This window comes from Erpetoichthys calabaricus, chromosome 1 (assembly GCF_900747795.2).
Source record: "Erpetoichthys calabaricus chromosome 1, fErpCal1.3, whole genome shotgun sequence".
NCBI lineage: Eukaryota > Metazoa > Chordata > Cladistia > Polypteriformes > Polypteridae > Erpetoichthys > Erpetoichthys calabaricus.
In genome coordinates, this window is record NC_041394.2 from 251,886,650 (window position 1) to 251,910,983 (window position 24,334).

At 40.9% G+C, this 24,334-nt stretch overlaps 2 protein-coding genes across 3 annotated transcripts in view; both read right to left on the reverse strand.

Moving 5' to 3' along the window:
- The window catches only part of taf3 (TAF3 RNA polymerase II, TATA box binding protein (TBP)-associated facto), a 209,046-nt gene extending 199,731 nt beyond the window's left edge, over positions 1-9,315 (reverse strand). Inside the window, exon 1 of the mRNA XM_051934750.1 lies at positions 8,935-9,315. Within this exon, the coding sequence (XP_051790710.1) occupies positions 8,935-9,100 (166 nt within the window). The 5' untranslated portion in view covers positions 9,101-9,315. The remainder of the gene's footprint in view (positions 1-8,934) is intronic.
- A 13,810-nt stretch (positions 9,316-23,125) lies between these two features.
- Positions 23,126-24,334, reverse strand: part of atp5f1c (ATP synthase F1 subunit gamma) — a 33,307-nt gene continuing 32,098 nt past the window's right edge. Inside the window, exons 8-9 of one of the 2 annotated variants that reach the window (XM_028813979.2) lie at positions 24,136-24,232; positions 23,126-23,249 (exon numbers count right to left, since the gene is read on the reverse strand). In XM_028813979.2, coding sequence (XP_028669812.1) covers positions 23,246-23,249; positions 24,136-24,232 — 101 coding nt within the window. In that variant the 3' untranslated portion in view covers positions 23,126-23,245. Of the gene's footprint in view, positions 23,250-24,131; positions 24,233-24,334 lie in introns of those variants that run through there. The other variant, XM_028813986.2, reaches the window with a different exon arrangement.

The following is a 24,334-nucleotide window of genomic DNA, read 5'->3' on the forward strand; positions in this document are numbered from 1 at the left end:
GGGTAGGCGTATCGATATCCAAGTCTACCATAAAGAGAAGAGTGCATGAAAGTAAATACTGAGGGTGCACTGCAAGGTGCAAGCCACTCATAAGCCTCAAGAATAGAAAGGCTAGATTGGACTTTGCTAAAGAACATCTAAAAATGCCAGCACAGTTCTGGAAAACATTGTTTGGACAGATGAAACCAAAATCAACCTCTACCAGAATGATGGCAAGAAAAAAAGTATGGAGAAGGAGTGGAACAGCTCATTATCCAAAGCATACCACATCATCTGTAAAACACGGTGGAGGCCGTGTGATAGCTTGGGCGTGCATGACTGCCAGTGGCACTGGGACACTAGTGTTTATTGCTGATGTGACACAGGACAGAAGCAGCCGAATGAATTCTGAGGTGTTCAGAGACATACTGTCTGCTCAAATCCAGCTAAATGCAGTCAAATTGATTGGGCAGCGTTTCATGATACAGATGGACAATGACCCAAAACATACAGCCAAAGCAACCCAGGAGTTTATTAAAGCATAGAAGTGGAAAATTCTTGAATGGCCAAGTCAGTCACCTGATCTTAACCCAATTGAGCATGCATTTCACTTGTTGAAGACTAAACTTCAGACAGAAAGGCCCACAAACAAACAGCAGCTGAAAGCTGCTGCAGTAAAGGCCTGGAAGAGCATTAAAAAGGAGGAAACCCAGCATCTGGTGATGTCCATGAGTTCAAGACTTCAGGCTGACATTGCCAGCAAAGGGTTTTCAACCAAGTATTAGAAATGAACATTTTATTTCTAGTTATTTAATTTGTCCAATTATTTTTGAGCCCCTGAAATGAAGGGATTGTGTTAATAAAATGCTTTAGTTGCCTCATATTTTTATGCAATCGTTTTGTTCACCCCACTGAATTAAAGCTGAAAGTCTGCACTTCAACTGCATCTGAATTGTTTCATTTAAAATTCATTGAGGTAATGTACAGAACCAAAATTAGAAAAAAGTTGTCTCTGTCCAAATATTTATGGACCTAACTGTATTAGGTTATTTAATAGTGTTTATGTTTTCTTTCAAAACACTCCAGTGATTTTTCTTTTAATGCTGGATGGTATCTTTCCAAATTTCACAATTTAGGCAGTAAAGCTTCAAGTCATCAATTGCCACAATTTCCAAAATTATTGCACACTGAGTCATAAGCCAAACTAAATATATTTCTCTCACTTTAAATACTTTTGTTTAATTGATCTACAGTGTATGCTTTTGAAATTTCCTTCTGTTCAATCTTGGTATAATAATAAAATGATGATGTTGTCCTGTTTGCTTCATCAGGCCGTGATCTTCAGCTCTCTCTGGATCGGTTCGCAGCTGAGTGTGAAGCGGCTGGGATGAGAATCAGCACCTCCAAATCCGAGACCATGGTCCTCAGCTGGAAAAGGGTAGAGTGCCCTCTCAGGGTTGGGAGCGAGATCCTGCCTCAAGTGGAGGAGTTCAAGTATCTTGGGGTCTTGTTCACGAGTGAGGGAAGAATGGAGCGTGAGATCGACAGGCGGATCGGTGCGGCGTCCGCAGTGATGCGGGCTCTGCATTGGTCTGTCGTGGTGAAAAAGGAGCTGAGCCGCAAGGCAAAGCTCTCAATTTACCAGTCGATCTATGTTCCTACCCTCACCTATGGTCATGAGCTATGGGTTGTGACCGAAAGAACGAGATAACGAATACAAGCGGCTGACATGAGTTTCCTCCGCAGGGTGTCTGGGCTCTCCCTTAAAGATAGGGTGAGAAGCTCAGTCATCCGGGAGGGGCTCAGAGTAGAGTCGCTGCTCCTCTGCATCGAGAGGAGTCAGATGAGGTGGCTCGGGCATCTGATTAGGATGCCTCCTGGACGCCTCCCTGGTGAGGTGTTCCGGGCACGTCCAACCGGGAGGAGGCCCCGGGGAAGACCCAGGAGACGCTGGAGGGACTATGTCTCCCGGCTGGCCTGGGAACGCCTCAGGATTCTCCCAGAAGAGCTAGAAGATGTGGCCAGGGAGAGGGAAGTCTGGGCATCTCTGCTCAAGCTGCTACCCCCGCGACCCGACCTCGGATAAGCGGAAGAGAATGGATGGATGGATATTACATTTATTAAGATAGTAATGCTCTCATGCTATAAAACAAAAAGCAGAAACCAAAAATATTAAAGTTCAATTATTAATTAAAATATGAGTGAGTTATAAAGTGAAATTAACATTATATTTCAAACTCTGATTTCAGATTTGTACTGTTTTATTTCTTAATTAATAAAACATATTATTTGTTCCCTTTAAATCTTACTCACAACCATGTAATGCAGAGCTAGCAGTACCCACTATAACTGTAGTTTGGAAATAAAGTACTAATCTACTGCAGCACTATATAAATTCAAGCTTCTTTACCGTCAAAAGAACCATGTAACGTTTCATTTAATGTTAGGCAATCTGTGTAGTCAACATAATATTGATGTTCTTCCGGAAACAGTTCAAAAGAACACCTTAAAAACATTGGCACCAATTACAGAATTTCAAAAAAGTGAACTAGCAATTTTTCACTTTTTGGTGAAAGCAGACTTTTTATGTTACATGAATATTTAAATGGCAGCTGTGACTAAACCACCTGCATGGGATAGTGTGCAATAAAATTACAAGACAGGGAGTTGAGTGTGACTTTTAAAATTCTTACAACTCTGTTACAGCTATAATCCTACAGAAAAACATCTAACAGATTTTGTTTTGTTAAGTCAACAAATGACATAGCAGGTCAGGTCTGGACACAAATTATTTTAATTTACCATACACACAAGAGATGTTAGATCACATTGTTGAAACTAGTGTACTGCCCGATGCTGTGGTCTGATGGGGGACTAATATTGGCTTAGGGGGTACCAAACACTAGAATAAACTGATGGGGAAAACCAAATAAATTACAAGAGTGACCATAGACTCACTGAATGCAGTGATGGGAAGAAGGCTAACGGCAAATACTCTACATCTTTGCCAATGTCATCTTTTGTGAGTAGCTTATTTCACTTTGTGATAAAAGTTGACCATGGGGCTCTTATTGCATTTATTTTATTATATTATTATTATTTTACTGTATGAATAGGACACACACACAATAGTTTACATTTTATATTGTTCTGCACTGTTTATTGTTCTATATTGCTACTGGACCAGGTGAATTTCCCATCAGGTATTAGTAAAGTCATATCTATTTTAGTACTAATATCAGGAAAAGCTGCTAAAATATTGGGTATACGATCAACTCAATTTTAATAATATTTAATTTTATTGCATGAAATACAAATACTTTTTCATAATTAATTTTAAAACATTTTAACAATTTAGTAAACAGAGGTAGTAAACATCAGGGATCGGCTCTGAGCCCTTTCTTATTTGCAATGGTGATGGACAGGTTGACAGATGAGATTAGACAGGAGTCCCCATGGACTATGATGTTTGCTGATGACATTGTGATCTGTAGCGATAGTAGGGAGCAGGTTGAGGAGACCCTGGAGAGGTGGAGATATGCTCTAGAGAGGAGAGGAATGAAGATCAGTAGGAACAAGACAGAATACATGTGTGTAAATGAGAGGGAGTTCAGTGGAATGGTAAGGATGCAGGGAGTAGAGCTGGCGACGGTGGATGAGTTTAAATACTTGGGATCAACAGTACAGAGTAATGGGGATTGTGGAAGAAAGGTGAAAAAGAGAGTGCAGGCAGTGTGGAATTGGTGGAGAAGAGTGTCAGGAGTAATTTGTGATAGACAGGTATCAGCAAGAGTGAAAGGGAAGGTCTACAGGACGGTAGTGAGACCAGCTATGTTATATGGGTTGGAGACGGTGGCACTGACCAGAAAGCAGGAGACAGAGCTGGAGGTAGCAGAGTTAAAGATGATAAGATTTGCACTGGGTGTGACGAGGATGGATAGGATTAGAAATAAGTACATTAGAGGGTCAGCTCAAGTTGGATGGTTGGGAGACAAAGTCAGAGAGGCAAGATTGCGTTGGTTTGGACATGTGCAAAGGAGAGATGCTGGGTATATTGGGAAAGGGATGGCGGAGTGGTGGCTCTGAGGCTAGGGATCTGCACTGGCAATTGGAAGGTTGCCGGTTCAAATCCCATTAATGCCAATAGGGACTCTGCTCTGTTGGGCCATTGAGCAAGGCCCTAACCTGCAATTGCTAAGCGCTTTGAGTGTGAGAAAAGCGCTATATAAATGCAAAGAATTATTATTATTATTATTATTAAGGATGCTAAGGATAGAGCTGCCAGGGAAGAGGAAAAGAGGAAGGCCTAAGAGGAGGTTTATGGATGTGGTGAGAGAGGACATGCAGGTGATGGGTGTAACAGAGCAAGATGCAGAGGACAGAAAGATATGAAAGAAGATGATCCATTGTGGCAACCCCTAACGGGAGCAGCCGAAAGAAGAAGAAGAGTAAACAGAGGTAGTAAACAGGGCTGTTTAATAAATAAGGCTGACATTTTATGGTACTAGTGTGAAGGTGAAACAATGGAAATAGACTGTCGTGAATAGAAAGAAGGCAAGAATTTTATTCCCAAGTGATGTTAAATGGTTACAAACAAGCTAGAATACAACTTCTGGTTAATTTGCATTAGGGTTTCTTTTAATTAGATTTTTCACATTTTTTCTATAATAAACCTTTCATTTTAAATCTCATTTAAATGTCAACAATATTGAAATAATTCAAAAATATATACTGTACATTTTTACCTTGAACTTTGCTGTTATCAAGCATTTCAAGCAAGATCTGAGTTCTAAAAACTTTACCATATACAGTGCATCCAGAAAGTATTCACAGCGCATCACTTTTTCCACATTTTGTTATGTTACAGCCTTATTCCAAAATGGATTAAATTCATTTTTTTCCTCAGAATTCTACACACAACACCCCATAATGACAACGTGAAAAAAGTTTACTTGAGATTTTTGCAAATTTATTAAAAATAAAAAAATTGAGAAAGCACATGTACATAAGTATTCACAGCCTTTGCCATGAAGCTCAAAATTGAGCTCAGGTGTATCCTGTTTCCCCTGATCATCCTTGAGATGTTTCTGCAGCTTAATTAGAGTCCACCTGTGGTAAATTCAGTTGATTGGACATGATTTGGAAAGGCACACACCTGTCTATATAAGGTCCCACAGTTGACAGTTCATGTCAGAGCACAAACCAAGCATGAAGTCAAAGGAATTGTCTGTAGACTTCTGAGACAGGATTGTCTCGAGGCACAAATCTGGGGAAGGTTACAGAAAAATCTCTGCTGCTTTGAAGGTCCCAATGAGCACAGTGGCCTCCATCATCCGTAAGTGGAAGAAGTTCGAAACCACCAGGACTCTTCCTAGAGCTGGCCGGCCATCTAAATTGAACGATCGGGGGAGAAGGGTCTTAGTCAGGGAAGCGACCAAGAACCTGATGGTCACTCTGTCAGAGCTCCAGAGGTCCTCTGTGGAGAGAGGAGAACCTTCCAGAAGGACAACCATCTCTGCAGCAATCCACCAATCAGGCCTGTATGGTATAGTGGCCAGACGGAAGCCACTCCTTAGTAAAAGGCACATGGCAGCCCGCCTGGAGTTTGCCAAAAGGCACCTGAAGGACTCTCAGACCATGAGAAAGAAAATTGTCTGGTCTGATGAGACAAAGATTGAAGTGTTTGGTGTGAATGCCAGGCGTCACGTTTGGAGGAAACCAGGCACTGCTCATCACCAGGCCAATACCATCCCTACAGTGAAGCATGGTGGTGGCAGCATCATGCTGTGGGGATGTTTTTCAGCGGCAGGGACCGGGAGACTAGTCAGGATAAAGGGAAAGATGACTGCAGCAATGTACAGAGACATCCTGGATGAAAACCTGCTCCAGAGCGCTCTTGACCTGATGGTTCATCTTTCAGCAGGACAATGACCCTAAGCACACAGCCAAGATATCAAGGGATTGGCTTCAGGACAACTCTGTGAATGTCCTTGAGTGGCCCAGCCAGAGCCCAGACTTGAATCCGATTGAACATCTCTGGAGAGATCTTAAAATGGCTGTGCACTGACGCTTCCCATCCAACCTGATGGAGCTTGAGAGGTGCTGCAAAGAGGAATGGGCGAAACTGGCCAAGAATAGGTATGCCAAGCTTGTGGCATCATATTCAAAAAGACTTGAGACTGTAATTGCTGCCAAAGGTGCATCGACAAAGTATTGAGCAAAGGCTGTGAATACTTATGTACATGTGCTTTTTCAGTTTTTTTTATTTTTAATAAATTTGCAAAAACCTCAAGTAAACTTTTTTCACATTGTCATTATGGGGTGTTGTGTGTAGAATTCTGAAGAAAAAAATGAATTTAATCCATTTTGGAATAAGGCTGTAACATAACAAAATGTGGAAAAAGTGATGCGCCGTGAATACTTTCCGGATGCACTGTAAATCAGCGTCTTATGTGGTAACAATTTAACAGGGCATGATCTGCAAGAATAAGGCAAAAGGTTTGTGCCTGAGCAAGAAAGTATCTTGCTCACCCTATGCTGTACAAGCTCTGCATCACTGTGTTTCTACATAGCTTTTTTTTTTTTTTTTTGCCACTACATCAACAAAATGGTATGGTTTCTTATTTAACATATCAAAAAAATGCTGCAAATAATCTGCTTGCTATAAGTTATTCCATTCTACAATCTTATATGCCACAGACTGACAAAGTAGATACTTGCTAATTCTTGCCACTATTGTTTTGAGATTTGGCACCACTGGATAGTAGCAAATGGTACTCTTCACCAAAAACAGACTACAAAAGTGTAGTTCCTTCTCATAGTAACTCATACATGTAAGGAAATTAATACCATAGATAATGCTTTTCAGCCTTATCAGCATCCATGTGGAATGTGCACCTTTCTTCATGTACAGCAAATATGGATTTTGCTCTGGGTACTACAGATTCCTTCCATGTTAAAACGCTGGACATTTTATATTAACAGCGCCTACAAATTGACCTTGTGTAGGTGTATGAATAAATGCATCCTGCAAAAAAGTAACATCTCTTCCAGCATTTATTCCTCCCTTCCTTGTGCACAAGGCTGCTGAAATAGATTCAGGCATCCTGCAGCCCGAAAATTTGATTATGTACATTTAGCATAGGGCTGCACGGTGGTGCAGTGGGTAGCGCTGCTGCCTCGCAGTTGGGAGACCTGGGGACCTGGGTTCGCTTCCCGGGTCCTCCCTGCGTGGAGTTTGCATGTTCTCCCCGTGTCTGCGTGGGTTTCCTCCGGGCGCTCCGGTTTCCTCCCACAGTCCAAAGACATGCAGGTTAGGTGGATTGGCGATTCTAAATTGGCCCTAATGTGTGCTTGGTGTGTGGGTGTGTTTGTGTGTGTCCTGTGGTGGGTTGGCACCCTGCCCGGGATTGGTTCCTGCCTTGTGCCCTGTGTTGGCTGGGATTGGCTCCAGCAGACCCCCGTGACCCTGTGTTTGGATTCAGCGGGTTGGAAAATGGATGGATGGATGGACATTTAGCATAAGACAATTAATTATTAATATTTCAATAATATTAACCATAATAATTTTACTCCTGGGTCCAATTTAAACATGAAGGATATGTGTGTCTCCACATTTGTAACATTTTATGCATGGTTTATTACAGCTTCACTGCACTGAAGCAATACAAAGCCCTGCTAGCAAACTGTTCATTCTAGATTGCAACTGCAAGGACATTAATACCTTTGAAAACAATAATTTTGAAGAGTTGTTTGCCAATGACAGGCACAACATAAAATAGCTACTGAAAGATAGAGCATTTTTCAGTTAAAGCAAAGAATAAAGAAATTCCAAGTTACTGTAAGATCGCTTAAATGACAATAAAGATTTTGATTTGATTTGAAAGTTATATTAAAAACTCCAGTTAAGTCCAGAAGACATCACATCTGTGGTACCTTATCTTGTAAAACCACAGGGCCTAGCTTAACTTTAAGTACCACTAATTAAAGTGATTATTCTCCACAGACTTAATTTGTTTTGCAAAGATGGGTATTTAAAATATAGAGTTACTTATTTCTAGCCCAAATCTTTAACTGGTGGACAACATGCACTATGGTATAAAAAGAGACCTGTTAGATTTTTTAAAAAGAATATAACTTAGCAGTATTCTTTCCAAAATATATGCTATGTAATATGTATAAATAAATGTTTTGATTCAACTATAATCATTGTTTTCCTCAACACAATAATCTCTTATAAGTTCTAATAAGTGATGAGATGGTGTGATGAATGAGTTTTCACACTGTAAAAATTACAGTGTTCTGGAACATAGTAATGACATAAATGATATTGTTCTCTGTACATGAACCACTAAATATTTTAAGATGTTTCGATGTGGTATAACGTGCGAACCTTTATTAAATTGACCGTACAGTTGACCGTTTATATAAGTGTTCTAGAAAACAAATATTTACTAAATATATGAGGTACTTAAGTGTTTGTTTGAAATACAAAACTTAAACTGATATTTACTGTGATGCTGATTCAATAAAATGTTACACGTGGGTACTGTTGACAGTTATAGATCTGAAGATTGCACAGAAAACAAAACAGCTTGAAATACAAGAAATAATTGTCACTATCAGCAAATGCCTACATTATTTTTCACTTAGTGAGGGGGAAATAAAACTTTGACACTGTACATGCAATTACAAAAGAACTGCCGGAAGAAAGGAGAACAGATTCGACCTGGCCATGTGTCTACTTTGTCCCGGTATGAAACGTAGCCAAAAGACTCACATTTCATGATCCGATTTCTTCTGACAACTTAACATAAAAAGTATTTATAAGGATAAACAGCAGCCTAGGCCCATTTTACCAAGTCCTAGTGAAAACAGCATCCTCCCGCCACTATATGAAGCTTTCATTGCTTTGCACAGGCGACCAACAAGTAGACAGAAACAGTAGGTACTTACAAAGCTCCGAGTAGCGATGGCAACCCCTGGCCAGCTGCTGAATATACCTATGAAGGACATCGGTCAGCAGATCGCAGGCAGTCAGCTGCACAGAGTCCCAGCCGAGTGCCTGGCATATCTGCGCCACCGACACCCGCAGCAGCGACCTGGTGTAGCTCTCACACATCCCGCTCACTCAGTCAGAGGAGGGAGGGAGGCTTTAACCAGTCAGTTCCGGGTTCAGATGGCTTCCTTCTGCTTCATTGTGCATATAATCCACATGGATTCTGGAGAAAATGCGGGTCTTGAGGTTACATTTGACATTTACAAGAAACTGCAGGTTGGCGCAAATGCTAAAGCCGCCATCTTGATTTTTTTCTTTTTTTCCCTCCCCCAGCAACGAGGCAGAACCAAACAATTTCCAAGATAGTCGAGCTAAACTTTGCGCAGGCGCAGGAATCGAGAGTGCAGCTATCGACTACAAAGTCTCAAGAAAACTCCTGTCGCGTAAATTTGATAACTAGATGCGAGTATGTTTCTGAACATAACACGGAAATCAAATATTAGGCCAAATGTAATTTTAGGTTTTAAATAGCTACATCTTGCAAAAATTGTGAACGAGAACTTACTATTGAGCTGCAGTTATTTTGAATTGCGACCTGTTGTCCAGATTGCAGCACACATCTTTTTAAATTTTGACTTAACGTTGTCAGGAAGTGGTCCGCACTGCACGCATTTTGTACTCTTCAACAAAGATGCGTTTTTTTGGACGTTTTATTGTTTGTGCCATTGAGTAACAGATGGCTAGGTAGACTAATATACAGCAGTTTATAGTATGTTGATAAATACCCGTCCAGGGAATGGCGTTAAACTGCATCTGCCCTGCCAATGGTCCTCAAACTTCCAGGGAAAAACTTGGGGATTGGTAGCAGAATTGGCATACCAGCCACCGTAACAAAAAAACATCACGCAGCTTTGAAACGGCATACAGGACTTCTTTCTGCCCTCCACTAGGGTAGCACAGCTGCAGCCGCTCATAGGAAGGCTGCTCGCGTTATGAAGAGAATGGGGGAAAACCGCTGGGAGCCTTGTCCCTGGAAGAGTCAAAACCACTGGAGAGCCAATGGGTTCAGGCTTGCTGGGATCTGCAACTGTTGTGCTGAGACGTTGCCTTCCTCAATGGCAGCACTTGGGTCCCAGTTTGAGAAGGCCCATCCGTGTAGGCACGTGGAATGTCTTCTCTCTCCGGCATGATGATCATCTTCCTATGCTATCGGAGAACTGGCCATATCTCTGTAGGTGGGTACAGCTTTTATTGGTCTGGTTGCTCTTATGGCTGACCTGCTTGGGGAGTAGCTGTTGCTGTGGCAGATCGACTCCTTCTAATGGTGTCCGATGTCACTTCTTTCAACAAGCGTGTTATGGGACTCATGTTAAGGTACTCTCTGTGTGCCTTGTCTGTTGTCTCAGTGTATGCTCTGACAGTGGTGAGTACTGTCTCGTTGAGGGAGACATTTTATTCGCACCTTCGCTTGATGGTTGATGGGTGTCCACGAGGTGATACTCCAGTGGTCATGGGTGATTACAGTGTAAATACTGGCACTGACAGGGCTGGCTTTGAGGATTGTGTCGGTCCTCATGGGTCTGGTGACTGTGGTGAAAGTGGCTCCATGTTCCTTGACTTTGCCAAAGGTCAGGAGTTGCGGATTGCTGGATCCTGGTTCCAGCGCCCTGAGCCGCATTGTTGGACTTAGTATCCCAATACTGGTGGTGCAGTGAAGGAGATTGATCATATCCTCATGGGCAGATGCTGAAGGCTCTTACAAAATTTAAGGGTCTGCAGAAGTGCCCAGTTTGTGAATTCTGACCACATACTTGTTATTGCTACTCTGAAGGTCCAGCTTAGGTCCAGTATGCTACCACCTACTAGGAGAATGAGGCTGGACCTGGCTAGACTCCAAGGTCAGGCAGTTTGTAATAAGTTTGCATGCAGTCCGTGTGAGGAATTTACATACTTGGGTGCGACTGCGGATCCTAATTTAATATGGGAGACCTTCTGTGACAAAGACATGAAAGTTGCTGAGGGTGGTGTTGGTGTAATTGGTGTTCCAGGAAGGAGATATTTCATCTCGCAAGGCACCCTGGATATCATTGAGAGGAGTCGCAGTGCAGTCCAAATCTGTTCCTCAGAGAGTCGCAGTCAGGGCAGGTGATGGAACGGTCATTATGGATGATGTTGCACTTGTGATCTGCTGGGCGGGCTACTTTGAGCAACTTTTTAAAGCTGATCCTTTGGCTAGGTCCATGTTTTTTGAGGCTGATCCTCCAATTAGCTTTAAATCACCCAATCTCACTGTGATTGCACAGGTGGTGAACCAGCTGAGGGCAGGGAAGGCTGCAGGGATCTGTGGTATCCGGGGTGAACTTTTCCAGGCTGGTGGTAAGGCTGTCCTCCTTGCATTGCAAGAAATCTTTGCTTCCATGGAGACAGGCGTCTTTCCAACTGACTGGAAAATGGAACTTGTCATCCCTATCTGGAAAGGGAAGGGTGATTGCCAGTATTGTGGCAACTACAGGGGGATAACACTGCTCTCGGTGCTGGGTAAGGTCCACGCTAGGGTCATCCTTAATAGGATCCATGATCACTTGCTCACCTACCATCACCAGGAGCAGTCTGGTTTTACGGGTTTATACTTCACGCGACACGTACTCCTGCAAACGCTACACAAGCGTAATACTGTTTGTATTTGCGCGCATACTTTATGTGTATCTGGAAGATTCCACCAGGTGGCAGTGTGAGATATCATCACGGTGAGAACAGGTTTGGCATCGCTATATTGTGAGTTGCCTGAAACACCCATTAAATTCCGACGACACCTTGCTACAATATCTCTGAAAAGTATGGATGTTTAAGGATTAAATCCATTAATCCATGGATGCACCCATTCCAGCTAGCATTGGGCATGAGGCAGAAATAATCCCTGGACGGGGCATCAGCTCATCGCAAGGTGAATACAAGCACTCACATACACTAGCGTCACTAGCACTAGCATATCTTTGGAAGGAAACTGGAGCACACTGTTGAAACCCACCAGGAAAACAAACTCCAGGCAGGGAACATCAGTGATGTGACTCCCTGCGAGACAGCAGCACTGACACTCTGCCACTATGCCGCCCCCCCATACGTGGAATTATTAACAGTATTCATTATTTAAACGAAGTTAACAATTTATCTGTAAAATGTAACATACATACTTTAATGCATTTCATCATAAAAGTGATATCAAGTATAAATCTAAGGATTCTAAATGTGCACAGAGTTGGAACATCATAAATTTAATGTGTTCTGTATGGTGATCTATTGCTTGCCGCTGCTATCAGGTCAGGAGGAAGCCCCAGAGGCACGTAGCGATTAACAACTGGGTCGGTTTTAAGATATTTACTTTAATGATAAAGTAAACTACGAGGTTAAAGTGGACATTTCAAGATTAATGCCGAAGTTTTCACTTTAATCACAAAATGGACCTTTTCACCATGTCCTTAATTTTTTCTCTATGGCTCAAATATGCTGCGATACATTCTGATGCTGTTGTGAAGATGCAAAAAAAAAAAAGACGGCACAGAAAATGGTATGTGCGACTTTTAAAATGTATCGTGTCATTACGTTGGGGAATATGTGACGCTTCAATATAAAAGCACCACGAATGCATTTGTATGTCGCCATTTTACTTCACCACATCGAACCATACATTAAACATCAAAGCATGCACATCGATCCCAGAGGATCCTCAAAGTGGCTTTCTGTCACATGTAGATGGTAAACAGAGACTCTGACGTCACATTACGCCCCCCGACTTTTTGCTGGTACTGCCTATCGTGCACGCGTCGTGTTAATTTCTGAAGACGTGCTCAGAGGACGCATCAAATGAATGCTGGGAATGCGTGGCAGCCATGATGCGTGCTAGTACGCATTCTGAGCGTGAAGTATAAACCAGCCCTAAGAAGTCTACTTAAAACCTCATCCTGGCACTGAGAATTCTCATGGACCGCAAAAGCAAAAATCAGCAGAATTACTTTGCAGCTTTTGACAATTTTTGTAAAGCATTCTACTCCATTGATCAAGCTGCCCTGTGCAACATCCTGACCTTCATGGGATTCCCCCAAAGTTGTTGGTTATCATAGCCAGTTTGTAAACTGGTACTGTGAGTGCTGTGCGGAGTCAGAACCTCTGCATTTTTCCCAGTTGTTTTTGGGGTTTGTCAGGGGTGTTTTCTTGCTCTTACTCTGTTCAGTGCTTGCATGGACTGGGTGGTGGGCAGAGTCATGGGGTCCAACGGCTGTGGAATATCTGTTGTTGAAGAAAGATTCACTGATCTTGACATTGGTGATGATGCTGTGATTTTTGCAGAATCAATGGAGGCTGTGATCGGGGCTCTTGAGAGACTGAGCAAGGAGTCTGAATATCTTTACTTGTGAGCATCCTGGATAAAAACCCAGATCCAGGCCTTTAATGGCATCTTGGGCATAGCAATCAGCAGTGTGTCTATCTGCGGAGAGGGTGTCGACCTTGTCGAGAGGTTTACTTACCTTGGCAGCAATATTCATGTTTCTGGTGGCTCTTTGGAAAGGGGTGTGTAGTGCTCCAGATGAAGCTCAAAGTCTTTAGAGTCCTAGTGCTTCCTGTTTTGCTATATAGTTACAAAACATGGACACTATCCAGTGACCTAAGTTGAGGACGGGACTCCTTTAGTACTGTGTCTCTTCAGAGAATCCTTGGCTACCACTGGTTTGACATTGTGTCGAACGAGTGGTTGCTCATGGAGTCCCAAATACCTGCCACATTACCTGCATTGTGAGGGAGCATCAGTTACGGCACTTACAGCCATGTAGCACAATTCCCTGAGGGTGATCCGGCTCACAGGATCCACATTGTTGAGGAACCGAGCGATTGGACCAGGCCAAGGGGACGCCCACGTAACACCTGGCTGCAGCAAATAAATGGTCATTTCTGGGGTGGGAGTGGACCAAATGTTTGCGTAAGGGGTTGCCAACCAGGATCCTGAGCCATTTCATGCTGTGGTGTGTGTGTAGCAGCGCACTGTAACAGTGCATGCTCCCCAACCTGACGTGACCTTGCTAAATATCATGAGGCTTTAAAGGTCATATAGATAATGTAAGTAGCTATAAAACACCTTCTGGTCTGGTATTCATTTGAGTTTAGTTTGGGATGGGAAGTTGGGGAATTACGAGGGAGTGCTGAAAAGTTCTAAGCCCGACCAACTTCCTAAACTCTGAGCATTATTTTGCAGATATAGCTGAAAAGAGTGTTATTTTATTTTGTAAAATGCAAATTTGTAGAATCATAATGCTGTCTTTTGACATTATTCCAGATCATTAGGTGAACCATGCTGATGAAAAATGTGGAATGTTCACATAACTCTGAGCCATCATGAATCTCCTGAAGCTGCTAAAGAAAACTCCAAAGGAAATTCATTAATGTGTGATGCAAACATTGAGTGACAAATGCCCATAAAACTCAGCTGTGAAGAAGTGGAGTGCAAACCTTTCTGTAATAAATTATTTAACGTTTATTGAAGATGCAGAGGACAGAAAGATATGAAAGATGATCTGCTGTGGCAACCCCTAACGGGAGCAGCTGAAAGAAGAAAAAGATTTATCATTTATGTGGACATTGTGTTTGTACCTGCTTAGTTGAACTGGTTTGGATGCACCTTCATTCTTCATATTTCTGCATTCCTCCTTGTTTGCCCAAAAGTGTAAGACATGCTGAAATACTGCTGCTATGGACATACAGGGGCTTTGTGACAACTATGATCAGATGACTTGCTTCAGCTTACTGAACAGCAGCTTTTTCTTGGACTAGTTCATTGTTCTACAGGTAAAAGGGTTTATATATTATTCCCCTTGTGTACTCTTCCTGCTCAATGAGTGCCACTGGTTAGTTCAGCTACTGTATTTTTGCTTAGACCCATCTACTGGGTATTCTTTTCTGCTCACACTATATTCCTTGTGGCTCCAGATGGCAAGAGACAGTACATCACACTACTGGCAGTAATATTATTTTTGACTGAAACTGAATGAATATTATCATGTGAATTGTTAAAACATGTTCTTAATTTACTGGTTTCTCCAGAACGTGTGAATTAGGATGTGGGCTACTTTAATTTGCAGAATCAGTTATTCATCATACCTTTTTGTTTCAGCTTCTTTTTTATTTATTAAGTTCTTGAACTGTCATTGCTGTTATATAGTGTATTACACCCACCCTGAGAAGCTTTCTTTCTTCTGTTTCTGCACTCTCCATCAATACAGTAGATTGCTAGTTGGTTGTTTTAATATTGTCTCTCCAGACTTTCTTTAGACTGTTCATTTTTATTGGCGATGCAGTGGTGTTATTCAGCACATTACCTTTCATTCCTCATTTAGGTCTGGTCCTGGTTTTCCATCTCTGATCATAGAGTTATTAGTTTTAACATTTAGTTCAATTAACATAAATGAAACACAGCTGTTACAGTGATCCCTCGCTATATCGCGCTTCGCCTTTCACGGCTTCACTCCATGGCGGATTTTATATGTAAGCATATTTAAATATATATCGCGGATTTTTTGCTGGTTCGCAGATTTCTGCGGACAATGGGTCTTTTAATTTCTGGTACATGCTTCCTCAGTTGGTTTGCCCAGTTGATTTCATACAAGGGACGCTATTGGCAGATGGCTGAGAAGCTAGACTATCTGTGATCCTGACGTATGGGGATTGAGCAGGGGGGCTGTTCGCACACCTAGACGATACGGACGCTCGTCTAAAAATGCTGAAAGATTATCTTCACGTTGCTATCTTTTGTGCAGCTGCTTCCTGAAACGACATGCTGCACAGTGCTTCGCATACTTAAAAGCTCGAAGGGCACGTATTGATTTTTGACTGAAAAACAAACTCTCTCTCTCTCTCCCTGCTCCTGACGGAGGGGGTGTGAGCTGCCGCCGCCTTCAGCTTTGTGCCGTGGTGCTTCACATACTTAAAAGCCAAACAGCACCATTGATTTGTTTGCTAGAGATTGTTTTCTCTATCTATGTGACATTCTGTGCTCCTGACACGCACTCCTTTGAAGAGGAAGATATGTATGCATTCTTTTAATTGTGAGACAGAATTGTCATCTCTGTCTTGTCATGGAGCACAGTTTAAACTTTTGAAAAAGAGACAAATGTTTGTTTGTAGTGTTTGAATAACGTTCCTGTCTCTCTACAACCTCCTGTGTTTCTGCGCAAATCTGTGACCCAAGCATGACAATATAAAAATAACCATATAAACATATGGTTTCTACTTCGCGGATTTTCTTATTTCGCGGGTGGCTCTGGAACGCAACCCCCGCGATGGAGGAGGGATTACTGTATTTCCTTTTGTAATATAATAAAAATGACCATCTGCTTTCTCTATTGTCAGTATGAATACTGATATTGACCTTCATTCTTATAGTACTGAAATAGATGCTTGTTAATGATGTTGATATGTAAACTTTCATTTTATAATAGAGCACTGTGGTATATGACAGAGCTACAAAGAATTTGGCCATCACATGGAACACCTCTCCTAAAGAACTGGCCTGACTGTTTATGCACAAGCATATGGGGACCTCCTTTATAAATGTTAAGAAGGTACAGCAGCTACCAGATACAAGAAGTTTATTGTCATATACACAGTAAAAACACATGCTAAAACCATGTAATAAAATTCTTGCTTTGCCTGCTCACCTTCATATACAATGGGGCAAAAAAGTATTTAGTCAGCCACCAATTGTGCAAGTTCTCCCACTTAAAAAGATGAGAGAGGCCTGTAATTTTCATCATAGGTATACCTCAATTATGAGAGACAAAATGAGAAAAAATATCCAGAAAATCAAATTGTCTGATTTTAAAGAATTTATTTGCAAATTATGGTGGAAAATAAGTATTTGGTCACCTACAAACAAGCAAGATTTCCGACTCTCACAGTCCTGTAACTTCTTCTGTAAGAGGCTCCTCTGTCCTCCACTCGTTACCTGTATTAATGGCACGTTTGAACTCGTTATCAATATAAAAGACACCTATCCACAACCTCAAACAGTCACACTCCAAACTTCACTATGGCCAAGACCAAAGAGCTGTCAAAGGACACCAGAAACAAAATTGTAGACCTGCACCAGGCTGGGAAGACTGAATCTGCAACAGGTAAGCACCTTGGTGTGAAGAAATCAACTGTGGGAGCAATTATTAGAAAATGGAAGACATGCAAGACCACTGATAATCTCCCTCGATCTGGGGCTCCACGCAAGATCTGACCCCGTGGGTTCAAAAGGATCACAAGAACGGTGAGCAAAAATCCCAGAACCACACGGGGGGGGACCTAGTGAATGACCTGCAGAGAGCTGGGACCAAAGTAACAAAGGCTACCATCAATAACACACTACACCGCCAGGGGCTCAAATCCTGCAGTGCCAGACGTGTCCCCCTTCTTAAGCCAGTACATGTGCAGGCCCGTCTGAAGTTTGCTAGAGAGCATTTGAATGATCCAGAAGAGGATTGGGAGAATGTCATATGGGCAGATGAAACCAAAATAGATAGATAGATAATAGAACTTTTTGGTAAAAACTCTACTCATCGTGTTTGGAGGAGAAAGATGCTGAGTTGCATCCAAAGAACACCATACCTACTGTAAAGCATGGGGGTGGAAACATCATGCTTTGGGGCTGTTTTTCTGCAAAGGGACCAGGACGACTGATCCGTGTAAAGAAAAGAATGAATGGGGCCATGTATTCCATCAGCAAGGGCATTGAAGATGAAACGTGGCTGGGTCTTTCAGCATGACAATGATCCCAAACACACCGCCCGGGTAACGAAGGAGTGGCTTCGTAAGAAGCATTTCAAGGTCCTGGAGTGGCCTAGCCAGTCTCCAGATCTCAACCCCGTAGAAAATCTTTGGAGGGAGTTGAAAGTCCATGTTGCCCAGCGACAGCCCCAAAACATCACTGCTCTAGAGGAGATCTGCATGGAGGAATGGGCCAAAATACCAGCAACAGTGTGTGAAAACCTTGTGAAGACTTACAGAAAACGTTTGACCTCTGTCATTGCCAACAAAGGGTATGTAACAAAGTATTGAGATGAACTTTTGTTATTGACCAAATACTTTTTTCCCCATAATTTGCAAATAAATTCTTCAAAAATCAGACAATGTGATTTTCTGGATTTTTTTTCTCATTTTGTCTCTCGTAGTTGAGGTATACCTATGATGAAAATGACAGGCCTCTCTCATCTTTTTAAGTGGGAGAACTTGCACAATTGGTGGCTGACTAAATACTTTTTTGCCCCACTGTACAAAGAGAGAAAGACAAAAGTATAAAAACAAATAGCAATTACAAGATTACAAAATAAGGTGCTCAGTGCCTGATGACATACCGCAGCAGTCAGTACCATTTATGAGGCTACCAGCAAGCCCGCGATTCTCGAAAGAATCGCAAATCCAAGAATGGCAATCGCTTTCTGTTCCCTCCGATACTTGGAGGGATGAAATATCAAGGAGGGTGGGTGCGTCCTGGGAAAGTTCATTTAATTAAATAAACATTTGTACTAAAGCGGTTTGTTTTTGGAGCTGTACAACACTTTCGTTTATTGTTTTTATCCACGCAGTCTCTTTTTTGTTTTTCTATGGCTGTGTCGTCAGCGAGAAGTCGTTTGCTGACGGTGGCGGATTCGCATGCTGAAGTGACCATGGCGGCAGATCCGGTGCAGTGGTGTGGGCGGTCGCGTTCAGGCGGCTGTACAGCCTGGCGTGCACACTTTACCTCAGGTTTAGTTCACAGGTCGTAGCCATGGTAAAGTTTTCATTTAATTAAATAAACATATTTGTACTAAAGCGGTTTCTTTGTGTGGGCGCCTTCGTTCATTGTTTTTATCCATATGGGCTCGTATTTGTATTACTAATCGTTGAGCTCCTTCCAGTTGGAGCCGTGACTCCTTTGCCTCTGCTGTGTCAGAAGCGCGTTGTGGGCGCGTTCGTTCATTGTGTTTATCCATACGGGCTCGTTTGGTATTTCTGTTAGTTGAGCTCTTTCATTGTGGAGCCGTGACGTCTTTGCTTCTGGTGTGTCTGAAGCGCGTCGTAGGAGCCTCCATGTATTGTTTTTATCCATGCAGTCTCGTCTTTGTTGTTCTGTGGCTGTGTCGTTAGGTAGAAGTCGTTTACTGTTAGGAAGCATACTCCAACTTACACACACTGACTGCTGGCACAGTGGATTAGAGCGTGTAGTTTACAGGTCGTGGTGTTTGGGCGCCACGCACTGACTCTGGGAACTACGGGCTCGGTTTTGTATTACAAATCGTTGAGCTCTTTCCATTTGGAGCTGTGACTCCTTTGCCTCTGCTGACACCGACAGCTGGCACAGTGGATTAGAGCAAGTTTAGTTTACAGGTTGTGTTGTAACTTTTAGCATTGTTGAGGAGTCTGATTGCTTATGGAAAAAAACTGTGTCAGTCTTGTGGTGCGTGATTTCACACTCCTGTAGCACCTCCCTGAGGGAAGCAACGTGAAAAACGTGTGTTGAGGATTAGTATTGTCTTTAATTATGTTGCACGCCCTCCTGATGACCTTACTAGTGTAGATGTCCTGGAGGGAGGAGAAGGTTGCTCCAGAGATGTGCTGTGCAGTTTTAATTACACGTTGGAGTGCCTTCTTTTCCTGCAAGTAGCAGTTACAATGCCATACAAAAATAGAGCAGGTGATAACACTCTCTATTGTACCCCTGTAGAAATTGGTGAGAATTTTGGTTGGCATGCCAAATTTCTTCAACTTCCTCAGTAAGAACAGTCTTTTGTGTGCTTGGTTAATGAGGTGTTGTGTATTGTAAAACCAAGTCAGGTCCTTGCTGATGTGGGTTCCAAGGAATTTGAAGATTTTACTCTCTCCACCTCAGCTTCACCGATGTAAATGGGAGTGTGCTGCAGCTTCCTCTTCCTTGGGTCGATATTCATCTCCTTGGTTTTATCTGTATTCAGGGAGAGGTTGTTTTCCTGACACCAGGCCAAGAGTCCTGCCACCTCTGTCCTATATTCTGTCCTATACATTTATTGCTCCATAATTATTAGTGTTAATCAGGAAAATCCTACAAAAAAATCATCAGTTAATAAACACGTTTTTCTACCATAGACATACACATATTGCATTGTGGAGTTAAAGCAGTTCACAGCATAGTGTGTCGAATGCTAAAGCATATGTAATGACAGACTGTGAAAGAAAACATTCTGAAGAAAACCCATTTTGCAGTTCTGCTTTAAATTTACCCAGTGAGTCATATTCTAAAGCAAAATTAAATACAGAAAGTATGAAGCTTCACACATTAAGAGTTTGGATTTGTGCTGGCTAAGAAAAAAAGATGGACTTAATTACCCCAAATGCGTTCTTTGTCAGGAAATTCTGTAAAACGAAATGTCTAAAGATGTCGAAATTGAAAAGACAGCTAGATAAAAAGCATCCAGCTGATGTTGGGAAACGTGTTGACATTTTCCAAAGGAAAGCAGCACTGCTTATGAAACAAGCAAGTACTTTTAAACAGCAAGCAACGGTTTCAGACAGGGCACCTAAGGTGTCTTTTCTGGCACCGTATCACATCGCCTGTGTGAAGAAAGCTCACACAGTTGGAGAAGATCTGATATTACCGGTGATCCCAGACATAGCTCAGAATTGCTGCCCCTTTGTCAGACAAGAGTGTGTGTAGATGGATATTTGATGTGGCTGAGGATGCAACGGACCAGAACAGACTGGAACAGGTAAAGAATGACCCTTGGTTTGCGTTGCAGTTGGATGAAAGCACAGACGTACTGTAGCTAAAGCAGCACAGCTTATTGTCTGATTTATTAGAGATGGAATATTTGTTGGGGTACTTCTATTCTGCAAAGAAATTCAGGGGAAAGACAACAGGTCAGGACATTTTTCAAATCTTGGACACGTTCATGCAGGCAAATTAATAGACTGGTCTTATTGCACAGGTGTCTGTACAGATGGCACCGCTGCCATGACAGGCAAGCATAGTGCAGTCATCACGTAAATAAAGGCCAATGCTTCATTGCATGCTTCACAGAGAAGCACTTCTCACTAAAAAAAATTGTGGATGAAGATGTTGTTAAAGTTGCAAATGGTATCAAAGCACATCTCCTTAAACATAGGCGGTTTGCAAAAACTATGCTGTGACAAGGGTCCCAGTTTTGAAAGCCTTCTACTGCATTCTGAAGTCCGGTGGCTGTCTCGTGGGGCAGTTTCAACAACACACATTTCAACTTTTAAATAGCTTGAATCAGAGCATGCAGGGCAATGATCACAGCATACTTAATATGTAAGATAAAGTTCGTACATTTATACAAAAAATCTGACTTTGGGGGGGAAAAGCTTAATGAAGGAAACACTGTAATGTTACCACTCCTTCACCAGGAGTTTGGATCGTCCAGTACGCCTGCAGACATAGTCCTGCCTATAATATTGTCATATCTGACACACCTGAAGGAATACTTCAGTAACTACTTCCCAGAGCTGGACAATCTGCATTTATTTTTTTATTTATTTTTTATTAATTTTATTGTAATCATTCCGTACAAATAGATCAATTTTTACAAAAAATAGGATTGAAAAGCAAATCAAACCCCACCCCTGAGAAGGAGAGCATAGCCAAAGTAGTAGGTAGTAGGTCTGCATAGAAGTTTATTATAGACATGTGGGATAGATCATTTTTTGGATAGTAGGGGTCCTTAGCCTAAGGTTGAAAAATGTTGGGAATCCCTACTCTAGACTACTATTTTTATTCTTTTTGACCACAGTTCAGCTTTTGACACCATCTGTCACACAATGGAATGTTTTTAATCTTTTGGCAGTCTGGCATTGCTAATTCAAGGTTTCAGTCATAACTTCACTAATAGATTTTAGTTTATTAAACTAAAAAACTGCAGTCCTTACCATTCACTTGTTACACATGATGTGCATTATATATCAGGACTAGAATAGCTTTACTTGCTTATTTTCTCTCTCTTAGTTCAAATATGCGTCACCATGGCTTTTTTGTTTAATTTCATGGTGAAAATATTCACTTTTATCTTTTTACCAAACCATCTGAAGTTTGCCCTCCTTTCTCACTTACTAGTTGTCTCCATGGTTTTGAAAAATGGGTGAGTTAACCTTCTGAATCTTAGTAGTGGCAAGTCTGAAATTTTACTTATAGGTTCACACTCTCCCCTTTCAATAATTTTGGAAGCCTCAACATATGGCATTTCTATTCAGTACACTCTTCAAGTGAATCTTATATCCCATGTATCACATCCATATAATCTAAAGAATTTATTCCTTTGCTGACCTACTTTATAGTTCAGACTCTGAATCAGCACTTGTCCCCTCAGGGTTAGATTACTGGAACACATTTGTCTTGTATCCCTCCAAAACTAAACAAGCTACAATTGATCCTAAATTCTGATGCACACTTAATATTTAAACAGTGGTACCTTACTATGAGAGGTGTTTTCTGAAAAAAGGAAATTAAATTTAAAAATTATAAAATGAAAATGAAGTCTCTCTTGTCATATGTTAGAATTGTCAGTGTATAACCAAAAGAAAAGAAAAAAAGGATTTACATTTTTTACTAAATGCAGGTATTTGCTTAAGATTCCCATTAAAAAAAAAAAAAAAAACACTATATAAAACCCTTAAATAGATCTAGCAAATTTGTTCAGCAAAATATTTGGATTCTTTTCAGTCAAAGCCATAACTAAGTCTTAAAAAAAAAAAAAAAACCTGGGTAATGTATTTGTTACTGTATGAAAATTACAACTATAAACTTCAAAGGTAAATGTAATTCCTCTGTATTAACTCTGGTCCTATATCACTAATTCCATCAGTGATTCAAAACACACAACATGTAATTGTTTATGACTTTATAGATTCAATTTTAAAGAAACTGATCCAATTTAAGAAATGGGTCCTCTGTTAATTTAAGGGCTGTTTTGTTAATTTTACAGTTCACAGCAACTTTTGTGACGCCAACTACAAATTAAAAATTCTTTTTCTCTTGGTACATGTCTCATGCAGAACAGAGTAATACTAATACATTTTTCATCCTTCAAAAACTTTTAAATTCTAGCCCTAATTTCTTGCAGAACATTAACAAAAAAGACAAAAGATTCACCCTTCTTTGTAGGAGATTTATTTTGATGTAGTTTATACCAGCTGAAGTATTTTCTAAGTACTTCTTTGAAGATCAGTAATGACAAACAACAGTCAATAAGGAGAAAATGGCCCTCATCCACATTATCTGCAAAGGAAAAAAAAAAAAAAAAAGACCCTCAGTGAATGAGTGCAACAAAACTTGTACATTTACCAGTACAATGAATATAGTATGAGGCTATGATATAAGCACACATTAATTAGAAATGGTACAACTACTAAATAACTCCAAGAAAATATACTTATCCATTTTTGTAAATATTTTATTCCATTCAGAATTCGTGACAAGTAAAAGTCTATCCTGTCTGCACTGACAGAGAGAAAGAAATTAACTCTGAATACAATACCAATATATAGTAAGATGTATTCAAGCACGCCCCTAAACACACACCTTCCCAATTTTGCTATGACAGTTTATCAAATATATACCTTTTTGAACATGGTAGAAACTAGAGCCTCTTGTGAAAACCTATGCAAGCAAAGGGTAATATTCATACTACACAGAGACACTGATGGGCTTGGAATAAAACCTATATCCCAAAAGCTGAAAGGAGCAGTGCAAAAAAAAATATGCACATAGTCTGCAAGTTTTTTTGAACATTATTAAAAAGAAGATTCTGATGACACACAAAAAAATTATATAACAGACACTTGATGGAATTAAGGACTTATGAGGATATTCTATCTTTACAATGCAAAGTGACCTGACATATGTAATAACCATTTCCAAAGCAATAATTTCCACACCAGTAGGTTTGGAAATGTAGAAAAGACTAGTTACATATGATGATAAACACAAATGACATATAACTCATTAAAATTAAACAAAAATGGAAAATTATATATAAATCACACATTTTCCACGACCATACTTCAACAAACACTAAAAATAAATGATTAGCTAAAAGTAAAAAATGTGGAAGTTTTGTAAGTGCAGTAGGGAGAACACATACATTCAAGTTTAAAATACTTACAAAGCAGCAGCCCCGGAAATGATCTCAATGAGCTCCTTGGTGATAACAGCTTGACGAGTACGGTTGAATGTCAGTGTCAGCTTGTCAATCATTTCAGCTAAATAGAGAGTGGTTAAAACAATTATTAAAAAATAGATGAGCTATAAGAAATGTCTTTTTTTCTCATTCCGTTTTAATAAATATTAAAATTTTAATTTTA